The sequence below is a fragment of the Lolium rigidum genome, chromosome 7 (assembly GCF_022539505.1).
Source record: "Lolium rigidum isolate FL_2022 chromosome 7, APGP_CSIRO_Lrig_0.1, whole genome shotgun sequence".
Lineage (NCBI taxonomy): Eukaryota > Viridiplantae > Streptophyta > Magnoliopsida > Poales > Poaceae > Lolium > Lolium rigidum.
The window spans coordinates 246,431,366-246,443,552 of NC_061514.1; the positions used below are offsets into that span (position 1 = coordinate 246,431,366).

Consider the following 12,187-nt stretch of genomic DNA (forward strand, 5'->3'; position numbering starts at 1 on the left):
AAATTTACTCTCCATAGTAGGCGGCACCAAAAGACCACTATCATTATAATCATCATATATGGGAGGCAAAGTATCATCAAAGAAAATTTTCTCCTCAATGCTTGGGGGACTAAAAAGATCATGAAAACCAGCTTCCCCAAGCTTAGAACTTTCTATATCATTATCAACAATGGTGTTCAAAGCGTTCATACTAATATTACTACCAAGCATGCAAATAAGATTTCATAGGTTTTTTAATTTTCGCATCAAACAATCCATGTCTTAAATCAGGAAATAGAATAAGAAGCTCATTGTTGTCCATTATGCCAAACTAGTGTAAACAAGAAACAAAAAGATGCAATTGCAGGATCTAAAGGAAATAGCTTCGAGTACTTACAACGGCGAAAATAGCTTAGTAGCCGAGATCCGGAGTGTGAGTACCTTTTACCTTTCCTCCCCGGCAACGGCGCCGTAAAAATTGCTTGATGTCTACGGGTGCTTCTATTCTTGTAGACAGTGTTGGGCCTCCAAGAGCAGAGGTTTGTAGAACAGCGAGCAAGTTTCCCTTAAGTGGATCACCCAAGGTTTATCGAACTCGGGGAGGAAGAGGTCAAAGATATCCCTCTCATGCAACCCCGCAACCACAAAGCAAGAAGTCTCTTGTGTCCCCAACACACCTAATAGGTGCACTAGTTCGGCGAAGAGATAGTGAAATACAGGTGGTATGAATGAATATGAGCAAGAGTAACGGCGCCGTAAAATAGCTTGTCGGCGTGTAGTTGATGGTGGTAATATGGTAGCGATGAGTAACGCAATAGAAACAAGTAAACAAGCAGCGATAGCGATATTTAGGAACAAGGCCTAGGGATTAGACTTTCACTAGTGGACACTCTCAACATTGATCACATAACAGAATAGATAAATGCATACTCTACACTCTTGTTGGATGATGAACACATTGCGTAGGATTACACGAACCCTCAATGCCGGAGTTAACAAGCTCCACAATTCAATGTTCATATTTAAATAACCTTAGAGTGCATGAAAGATCAATTCGACTAAACCAAGTACTAACACAGCATGCACACTGTCACCTTCACACTATGTAGGAGGAATAGATCACATCAATACTATCATAGCAATAGTTAACTTCACAATCTACAAGAGATCATGATCATAGCATACGCCAAGTACTAACACGGATGCACACACTCGTCACCATTACACCGTGCAGGAGGAATAGAACTACTTTAATAACATCACTAGAGTAGCACATAGATAAATTGTGATACAAAACACATTGCAATCATAAAGAGATATAAATAAGCACTTCACTACGCCATTCATAACAGTGAATAAGTATTCTGTGAAATATAGCCTAAGAGACCCACACGGTGCACACACTGTCACCTTTACACACGTGGGACAAGGAGTCTCCGGAGATCTAAGTAAAATTCACTTGACTAGCATAACAACATCTAGATTACAAGCATCATCATATGAATCTCAATCATGTAAGGCAGCTCATGAGATTATTGTATTGAAGTACATAGGAGAGAGATGAACCACATAGCTACCGGTACAGCCCCGAGCCTCGATGGAGAACTACTCCCTCCTCATGGGAGCAGCAGCGGTGATGAAGATGGCGGTGGAGATGGCAGCGGTGTCAATGGAGAAGCCTTCCGGGGGCACTTCCCCGCTCCGGCAGGGTGCCGGAACAGAGACTCCTGTCCCCCAGATCTTGGCTTCGCGATGGCGGCGGCTCTGGAAGGTTTCTGTGGGTTTCGTCGAACGTGATAGGGTTTTCGCGACGGAGGCTTTAAATAGGCGGAAGGGCAGCCTCGGAGGGGGCCTGGGGCCACCACACCATAGGGCGGCACGGCCCCCTCTCGGCCGCGCCGTGGTGGGTGTGGGGCCCCCGTGGCTTCCCTCCGGCGGCTCTCGGGTGTTCCGGATGGTTCCGGGAAAAATAGGAACCCGGGCGTTGATTTCGTCCGATTCCGAGAATATTTAGTTACTAGGATTTACGAAACCAAAAACAGCAGAAAACGAGCAATCGGCTCTTCGGCATCTTGTTAATAGGTTAGTTCCAGAAAATGCACGAATATGACATAAAGTGTGCATAAAACATGTAGGTATCATCAATAATATGGCATGGATCATAAGAAATTATCGATACGTCGGAGACGTATCAGCGTCCCTGGAGTGTTTCTGGAGTTTCGTCAATTGGTATCGAAGTTTTAGGTCACGAGGGGTCTTATAGGCGAAGAGGCGGCGCGAGGGGGTGCCAGAGGTGGGCTCCCCACACCTGGGCGCGCCCCCCTCCTTGGCCGCGCCGCCGGGTGGTGTGGGGCCCCCCTGGCCCCTCTCCGGCTCCCCTTCGGTGTCCTGGTCCGTCTCGGTGAATTATGATGTTGGGTCTTCGTTTCGTCGAATTCCGAGAATATTACCCGAACAGCCTTTCTGGAACCAAAAACAACAGAAAACAGGAACTGTCACTTCGGCATCTTGTTAATAGGTTAGTTCCGGAAAATGCATAAAATCATTATAAAGTGTGAGCAAAACATGTAGATATTGTCATAAAACTAGCATGGAACATAAGAAATTATAGATACGTTGGAGACGTATCAATTACCAAGGTATTTTGGTACTTGATCTTATTAAGTAAAAGGTGTTACTTGGTCTTCCTTGGAAGAAATGAAACTTTAAGAAATAAATAAAGCTCAATTTGTCACAAAGGATGTTTGAAAAATTCAAAAGGTTGACTACAAAAAAGTACCAATGCTTGAGTAATTTGAATTTTAACAAGCAATTACTTCATTTCGTGAATTGAGAAAAGTATCTCAAAAACTTGCATCTCCTTCAATACATGTATTGTAGAAGAGTTGTGATTGGTACAACAAGCATGATTTGCCAATCATATGGATGCTATTGTATCGTAGATAGAATTATCAACTTGATAAATGATCAAAGGATTTTAGAATTACCCAAGATATCGAGAAAATTTGCATTTGCAAGAAATTGAGTAGGAGCTAATAAAGCTCTTTTGATCTTATGTGTAGATGACACACTAGAGTGAGAGCTATATAGCTTCCTAATCTCATGTGCAGAGGACACATGTTAAGTGGGAGCTATGTATCCCTTCACGATCATTATACGGAGATGACACAAGTTGAGTGGGAGCTAAATGAGCTTCCTAGACTCATATGTGACTGACATATTTTGAGTGGGAGTTGAGCTATGTAGTCATGATATAACTGTATTAATCAGAAACATTGATACATGTGTGGTATTGTAAATAAACAAGGGTCCCTGGTAAGCATTCACAAACTAGTTCATTAAGATCAATTGATGATCGAGGTTTCCCGATCATGGACACACATGTCATTGACAATGGAATCATATCATTGAGTAAATGATATGATGGACATTCCTAATATACAAGTATTATTGTATATTGTAACACGATAAAGTCATATCAAGTTCAACGTTACGATGTTTTATGTTTATGAAAGCAAAGTAACCTAATCCTTAGACCGCGAGATCATATCTAATCACTGGCACAAGAGACTGCTTTGACCACATCAACCGTAACAGGGTGATCATAAAGGTGTAGTTGGCTATTCCAGTGTGATGGGTTGAGGCTTATGAGTCAAGAGCAGAATTTGTTCATCCGCGTGGGGGAAAGATACTAATGGGCACACTCGATGAGATTATATCCCAGTTGCAACACATGACTAGGTCATGAGGATGGAATCGAATGGAACGAGTTGAATAGCCATGTCGGTAATGAAATCGAACTAGGTATCGTGATACCGATGATCAAGTCTCGGATGAGTCATGTTATCGAAGTAACCAAGGGAATGGGATACGACGTAATGGTTCAAACGATGATCACATCTTCATAGAATGCATAGGGGTTGCTATTGTTTTCCAGAACACCCTGGCAATCATTGATCCGAGATTGTCTCAATCATGTCTGTGTTATTCTCGAACCGTAGGGAAACACACTTAAGGATTCAACGAAACTTAAGGTTGTTTTGGATTTATTGGAAACACTAGAGAATATATAAGAGAGAACCAGAAAGGGTTCCGGGAGAATCCGAAGGATGTTCGGAGTGTTGCGAGAGGTGTCTTGGATCATCGGGAATTAAATTATATGTATTAATATTGATTAAGTGAATTAATATTTAATTATGTATTTATTTAATGGAAAATAAAGATGCAGCCCACCTTAATGGCCCCCCTCTCAGAGGGAAGCCCATTAAGGGGCCAGCCAACCCCACACATGGGCTTGTGGGGGCGGCTAGGGTTTTGGGATGGGGGGCGCATGGCCCCTTGGTGGCCTAGCTAGCCACCCCTAGGCCTAGCCAACCACCCTTTTTAGGGTTTGGGGCGCAACCCGGCCTTGCCTCCTCCTCCCCCTATATATACTGGGCAGGAGAACACACAATTTCCCCCCCGGGAACAAGGAGAACCCCCTTTGTGAGCCTCTCTTCCTCTCTCTCTCTAGTTCTCTCTCCGCGTGTGGTTCCTCGAAGAGCTGCATACGAACTACGGAGGGAGTACTCCACCTGGTACGCGGGAGCGCTACCGGGATTCGGATCCAGAAGATCTTCCACAACCTTAGCTGGATCTGAGGCCGGGAGCGTCGTTGAGCACCGTATGTGTGCAAAACTACGAGGTGTTGCACTTGCAGTACTCATGGTGGTACGAGAGAACTTCAACACGACACCGAGGTCGACGACGAAGTACGACTACATCAACCACGTTCTAGCGAAACGTTAACCGCTTTCGGTCTACGGGGTACGCCACCAAAACTATCTGTGTTACTGCATTACTCCTAGATAGATCTGGGCAATCCGGTTGCGTTAGTTAGAATTTTTTGTTTTCTGCTACGAATCCTCTACAGGATGCACATTTCAATGAACTTTACAATTATATATTTCTGAATAACATATAACTTATATTTGATTGACTAAATTATTTGTCAACGTTTGACATGAAAAATGATATGGCCCTGTATTCATGGATGGAGGGAGTATAACTTCCCGAAGGAACCAGCTGCTAAGAGGGTCCGAGCCATAACGGATTGATGTGATCGTTACAACGACTGAAATCGATCTGAATGAGGCACTTATAGGACTTATCTTATGTAACAATATATACAGATGAATGATTCAAAAAAGGTGGGGGTCAAGGTGTATAATACTACTAGCTTAACCCCGATTGCTTTTAAATATAGGGCTCCCTTAAATATATATGTTATACTATTTAATGTCTAGATATGTATAAATTTAAATATTTTCTAGACAAATTTTATTGGATGGAGGGAGTAGTATACAATGAGTTACTATATTTCTTAGTTTTACCACTAGGAGGTAGACATCATAAGAGCATCTCTAGCATAGCCTGTGAAAACGCGAACTGAAAAGCGGAGTTCAGTTCAGCGAACTCGTGTATTCGGATCGTAAAATGACTGGCGAAGAACAGAGCTCGTAAACCAAAACTGAAAAACATAATATTCTTTTTTCAGTTTTGGTTTACGGGCTCTGTTCTGCTCCAGCGGCTTCTGAACCCGTAAAAACAAGGTTTATCAAAAAACTTTGCATATGATCAAACAAACGACACAATCAAATGCAAACAATTCATGCATAGTTCATAGTGCAGACATTAAATTAAAGGACACAATCAAAGCAAACAGTTCATAGTTCACCATCTTCTCTCACCGCCGGCATCAAACCGAGGTTGGCCCGCCGTGACCATCATCACCAGCACCTCCTGGAGTCACATCGCCAGCACCTCCAGGAGTCACCGAGCAACCACCTCCAGGAGTCACCGAGCCACCACCAGTTGCCTCTTGACGGTCTAGTCTTCGTCTTGCCGTGATCTCCGCCGAGGCCTCCTTCCACCACTCCAGTTGTTGCTCATTCATGTACTTGGTGTTCATCATCATGATCTCCCTCTCTTCGGCCAATAGTTGTTTCATTGTTTTGGCATTCTTCATATTGATCCTCATCTCCTCCAACTTGGCCTTGTTCCTTGTTTCCTCTCGGTTGGCTTCAAGCTTGGCAAGGCTCACCTCCTTCTTCGTCTCGATGATAACAAGCTTGGTCTCCAAAGTCTTGGACGCTATCACCTCCTTGGACTTCATCATTTGATCAAACTTATCCCTCAACAATGCAGCCTCCCCCTTGAGCTTGAGCCTCTCCTTGGCCTTCTTGTTCCCCTCCAGTGTTTCGGCCCTCCTCGTCCTCGGTGTCGTCGAGCGCAACCATTGCAGCTTTCTTCGGTGCTACTTCTTCATCCCTCAATTGCCACTTGGGGAGGTGCTGAAGCACATCAAAGCAATGACGCATGGTGAAGCTCTTGCCCTTGCTGCCGGCCATGTCTCTGTACCTCGCATCGGCAGTGCGGCCCTACATTTGCAAAACCAACCAATAAATCGTCAATATGTCACCAAAGAGAAACTACAATTATACTCGCAATGAAAAAATGGAGGAAGAGTTTATGTGTACCTTTTTGACCCATCGTCGAGCACGTCCTGGGCGACGTTCGCGGTGGCTTCCGGCGGCGCCAGCGGTGTTGGCGGGGCGGCGAACGGAGGCGGGGCGCCACAGCTCGCCGATGCCTTCACTTTCGTCCTTTTCGGAGCCGAATTCTTCGGTCTCGCACGGGATGCCTTCGGCTTCGTTGCCACCGCCGGGACATCACCGGTGGCCGCCGCGGCACCGGATTGCGGAACCACATGCGTTCCCGCGCGCCGCCGCTTCACCACGCTCGTCGACGAGACCGTGGTTGCTACCTCCGTGGGGGTCGCAGGGGTGGTAGGGGTCGCCGGGGTGGTTGGTGGAGCGGCGGAAGCTCCGGCGACCGCGTGAGAGGGTGGTGGGGCCTGCGAGGTAGCAACGGCGGCCGGCTGGGTTGATTCGAGACTCATCGGGGAGAAATCGGACGACGACGGCGCAGAGGAAGGTGAAGACGCACAGGTCAACGACGGCGGCGGTTGGGAGGAGCTGAAAGCTCCCTCGCGCGCAAAGTACGGATTGTGTTCGGGCTGCGTTCGATTCGCTCCGTCGGCCCCTACAAATACAGGCCAAGTATGGGTTTCTCTCAGCCCGAAAAAATATTTTCAGTTTTGCCTCGTTTACGGTCACTGATCGCAATTTTTCAGCCCGAACTCTAAACTGGTTGTTATTTTTTGATTTTGGATGTTTACGGGCTCTATGTGTTTTATTTGCCGAAACTCTCTGGGCACGATCACCCGGTAGTGAGCTATTTTGGTAATATACATAGTAAAATATGCCTATTTCCGGTAAGAAATTTTTTTGGATCACCATCGCGTTCACGGCTCCACTGCCAAATTCCTTTTTTTAAGAATAAAAAATCGAAATCAAAACTTTTTTTTGACTTGGAAATCTAAAAGCTTGGTTGCCCTGTGCAGTTGTGGTCAGTCCTCCCTATGTCTCGTCTTCCCTCGCTAGTGTTCCCCTTCTCCCACGCCACTGCTAAGTAGGGCCCACCATGCACCAGCTGCCGCCTCCTCCTCCTCCCCCTGCCTCGTCGACGTCGCTCGTGTCGCGGGCGCGGACGGCGATCCACTCCGCCGCCGCCCGCGCCGAGCGCGTGCTCACTGACATCAAGGCCGACCTCCGAGGTACCAAGCGGCGCGCTCATGCTTCCTGGCTCCTTCCCACCCCTGTCCAGCTCCACCTCTGCTCGGTTCAGGGGTCCGAATCTGACGAGCTTCGGTTCGAATTTGCCCGTGGTGTGTGCAGATGCGGACGGATCCGGCGGGAACAGGGCGCCGTCCCCCAGGACCTCGTTGGATCGGCAGGCCGACGCCGAAGCAGGCCCGTTCGCCACGGGGCAGGCGCCGGCCGTGAAGCCTCCGCTTGATGAGGTACATGCTCCTGTCATTGCCGTCGAATCTGCCACCGCTTCGTGTGTGAGGAACCATTCAGGCCGATGCTCGAGCAGTCGCTGAGGTGAGGCTGTGAGAGGCGCGTGCTGTAGTGGTGAATCGGTGATACGCGAGGGGTGTTCAGTTCGTCAGGTTAGGGTGCTGCTTTGTGAATTGGGTAGTACCACCAATTCACCACTACAGCACGCCCCTCTCACAGTATGTGTTGGGACTACTAATATGGAGTAGTATGTGTTGGGACTTGGAAGTTGTTATTAGAGGCTGTGTACATTGTTCAAACTGCGTGTGAGTGACCATGTTCTGGTGGCAGAGCATAGCATAACATAGTTGCGAGGTTTTGCGTTGAACAACTATGGTAGTAGAAAAGAGTAGACCTTTCAGCTAGCAGAAGCTAGATCTTGATTACTTGTTCGGCTAGCATTTGCGAGCGCTCCATGGTATCTATTTGTTTATCCTTCTGTTGAGGCTTCTCGCGATCCTTTCCCTTTGAAGTGTTTTCTGATGGGAACCCGTGCCCGTCTGTCGGGTTTCGAAGTGCCAGCAACTGGTGTTTAGCTTTGTACATACCTTTTTCTTTGCCTTTTTCGGCATTTTCTCCTTCTAACAGAATGGGAAGAGCTCCTGCCATGTATTCTAAAAAGTGGAGTTACACTTGGCTTGTTTCTCTCAGTCGATTGGAACTGTGAAGTGGACTCGACTAAAGAATGTATGATGAATATTTATGCTTCTATAATTGACGCCCGCTCTTTCCTCCACCATAAAGGCCTCTTTCTTGAATGCTGACCTGTCCATTTTGTGATCTTTCTCGTTATAAATGCAAATTAGATGTTGAAATAGCTGCGCCCTGCCATTCTCACATAAGGTGCAAAACATTTTGCTTCCAGGTCCTTGAAGTAATCCCCTCAGAAGATGAGGGCGGCTTGAACATAAAATCCGGGTCAACTTCATCTAACCTGACCTTTCCTCCAACTTCAGTAGTTAAACAATTGGTTGCAGCCATTGAGTAAGTTTATGTTCCATCTGCCCACCTTATTTCTTGAGTGTTGCAGGAAAAGATGCATCATATTGCATTTTAGACTTCCCAATAGCTTTCTACTTGTGTAAATTGTGTCTTTTATATTACTTGAGCATTACATGTTTTTTTGTTATCTAGAAATGGAAAAAAATTCAACTCAATGAATGATATGAAGTTTAATGGTGACCAATGTCTGAAAGAGAAGGGGGGCTTGAGCTTGTCTGTTGTTAAGTCACTTGTTCGCCGTGAAAAGGAGGACAGATCTAGTTCTGAATTTTATGGTGATGACGAAACAAAATCCTTGATGTACTCATTGTTCAAGTTCGGTATGTTTCCATGAGGTGCTGGGCATTTTTTTTTTTTTGCTATTTAGCAATTCAAGTTTTTCATTTTAATATATAATTATCTTTTCAGAGGAAGAGTTTCCGCATAATGAAAGTCGATGTAGCCCAGAATTACTTCATGCGACATCTTTGTCCAGGGATATCCATGGTGCACCGCCTGGAAGCTTTGTTCATCACTTAGGAGAGATTATTGGCAGCATTAGTTCTGTGTACAAGATGGCATTCTTTTGGCAATCCGTGGTTGTCGAGGTAAGTCTGTTGCTATATGTTGCCCCCATTATTCTGACATGCTGCCTTCAAATTCACTTACTAGAGATAGAATTTGGTTTGTCATAAGGTTATAGTCACGGTATGTCCCACAGATGGAATTTGGTTTGCAAGCGAACTAGACAAGCAAGATTTAAAGTTATTGGAGATGTATAGTAAGAATTTAGTATTAGTACCACATTTAAATCTTTTGTTATACATGCAGTTGAAGAAACTGTGGTCTGATGGCCAACCGGTGCCTCGAATGTCACTGGATGCTGCTCCAGATTTGAATTGTTGTTTGCTATATCAGGAGATACAAGTCATAAATTGCTGCATTGCCAGGAAAAAACGAAGAAAGGCAGCTAAGGAATCACTTGATTCCTTGCTAAAATGGGAAAACAGTCAAAGTAATGATATGTCAAATCCTTGGTATTCAAATGGAGAGTCTCGTGGCAGTGGGATCTATGCAAGTAATTGCAGTGGTGATTATGTTCTTCGGCTTGGTGCTGACTGCGCATCCGAGAACTTAACTCTGTTAGAAACTGGCGAGCCTGTATATTCACCGACTCTGCAGGTAAGCTGATCTGTTGTTAGTTAGTTTATCTTTCATGATGCTCTCTCTCGATATTCTAAGTGCTTATACAATATATATATATATATTCAGGAAGGCCCTATTATGACAGCAGAGCTCATAAAAGAAACAGAGGAACTTGTCTTACGGACAGGAAGGTATGCCAACCTCCCATATGTACTACCTTATTGATAGCATGCCACTAGTTAAATCTGAGGGAATTCAATACTGATGCATGTTTTTCATAACATCGTTGCTTTTATCAATTATTGCCTCCTGTTGGTACCAATCTATTCCTCATTGGGCAGTGCAATCTAGTTCTGTTTCACCACTTATGTTGCTAAGGTTTGTCCATAACTTTTTAAGCAGTAGAGCAATAATTGTGACACTGCTTGTATATGTATTCTCAGTGTTGGCGCTGGCTGTTCTCAGCTTTTATCAGATATGCAGGCGTTCAAGGCAAGTTTAGAACTATTTTTCTCACTTGCTGCAAGGCTGTTAAATTGAGCTTCCTAAAGAAGCTCTTTTTTTATATAACAGGCTGCAAACCCTGGATGTGTCTTGGAAGATTTCATTAGATGGCACTCTCCACCTGATTGGTCTGAAGATTGTGCAGCAAGCAATGCAACAGTAGGAGAGGGATCATCTAGACGTGGTCGTCTAAGTGACAGAATGCAAACAAAAGGTAACAATTTTCTCCCTCCCTCCCCTATTGATGCACGCTCTTTCACCATTTGTAAGCTAGATCTCTCTTACATTTTGATGTATTGTGCTTAACTAGAAGGAAATTTGTGGAAGGAATTGTGGGAGGCAGCAAAACCTATACCTGCTGTTGAACAAACTCCAATATATGATGAAGATTTAGCTGTGTAAGTACAATTTTTTGACAATTTTCTGCGCTGGATACTAAATCACTTGTAAACTGTTATGTATTAATATAATCTTCCAGGGAGAGCATATTTGATGCCTTGGAAGTTATTGAACCAGTAAAACTATTTCAGCAGCTACTCTCAGTAATTGTAAGTTAAACGTTTGCATTTTTGTCATAGTGATTTTTCCTGTAGTTGCATCTAGTTATCTCAAGGCAAATCTTGATGCCTTACTACATGCTGCTTGTCTATCAGCTTTCTGTATGCTTCCTAGCAGCTGAATCAGTATTACCAGCAAACAGCAACCTGTCAAAATTATTCTACGACTGTAAAGACTACATTATTGGCATCTACCAAGATGAAATGTCGAAAGAAAAGTTGGATGAGATCTGCAAGGTACTCTGCTATTATTTATTCATCTGGCATTATGTTATGGGATAGTATTAACATAATGATACATTTGCTAGGTTTATGAGACGATGGAAGCCATACTAACCCACCCTGAAGACGCTCTTCAGATCATGCAGCAACCTGACGAAAAATCTGCCGAGAATAAAAACCGCTTCAATCTTAAGATGAACTTTACTGGCAAAGATCGCCAACCTCTGTGGAAGCGTGCACCAAAGGATGAAAAAAAGACATCACCGAAAGACGAGAAAAAATCACCGGATGAAAAGAACACCAGTTTTTTCTCAAACCTTCGCGACAAGAAGGCTTCGATATTTTCAAAAAAGAACACAAAAGCGTCAGAGGTGCCATTACCACCCCCGTCATCAGCTTTGGGGCCACTTGATGAGACGGAATGGACGATTTTGTAGTTGAGATTCCCGGATGTTTCCTTATGTACAACTTGTAGAGAAGGTGCCCCAAGAATTTGGAGTAATCTTAAGCTGTAAATACTCATCCAATTCATTTAACACTTTGCAGTAAACTTGAAAAGATAAATATTTCATTGAAGTAAGTGTCCAGGTTCCATTCAGTTTTGTCTTCAGAATATTGATCTTCATGTTGTAACATGGATCAACTGTAGTTTTTGTTTTTGTTCCGGTTGACACAAATCCCTGCATATTTGAGCAGTTCGGCCGTGAGTAGATATATACACAAACCACAAGCATTACATATGTCTTCATTGGGGCAATCATGTGCGAACTTGGTACCACTTCGTCTTTCTCACTCTTTTTCTGCAGATCACGGGAACTTCGTAAAAAGCGCTTTCTTTCAACGGATAATTTCTAA

General features: G+C 44.4%; 1 protein-coding gene across 1 annotated transcript; it reads left to right on the forward strand.

Annotated features, from left to right (window-relative positions):
* The first annotated feature begins 7,503 nt into the window (after positions 1-7,503).
* On the forward strand, positions 7,504-11,908 carry LOC124676800 (rab3 GTPase-activating protein catalytic subunit-like). Its single transcript, XM_047212827.1, has 13 exons — positions 7,504-7,636; positions 7,758-7,882; positions 8,788-8,906; positions 9,057-9,244; positions 9,333-9,511; positions 9,735-10,085; positions 10,176-10,240; positions 10,493-10,541; positions 10,623-10,767; positions 10,864-10,951; positions 11,032-11,101; positions 11,207-11,347; positions 11,419-11,908. Exons 1-13 carry the CDS (start codon positions 7,504-7,506, stop codon positions 11,767-11,769), a joined length of 2,004 nt encoding a protein of 667 aa, XP_047068783.1. The 3' UTR covers positions 11,770-11,908.
* The last annotated feature ends 279 nt before the right edge of the window (positions 11,909-12,187 follow it).

Bases quoted from the DNA above. Each gene is read 5' to 3' on its own strand.
- LOC124676800 (XM_047212827.1), top strand. From the start codon at position 7,504: ATGCACCAGCTGCCGCCTCCTCCTCCTCCCCCTGCCTCGTCGACGTCG. The intron at 8,907-9,056 runs GTAAGTTTATGT...TTTGTTATCTAG, and splicing joins CAATTGGTTGCAGCCATTGA to AAATGGAAAAAAATTCAACT. The intron at 10,952-11,031 runs GTAAGTACAATT...ATAATCTTCCAG, and splicing joins TATGATGAAGATTTAGCTGT to GGAGAGCATATTTGATGCCT.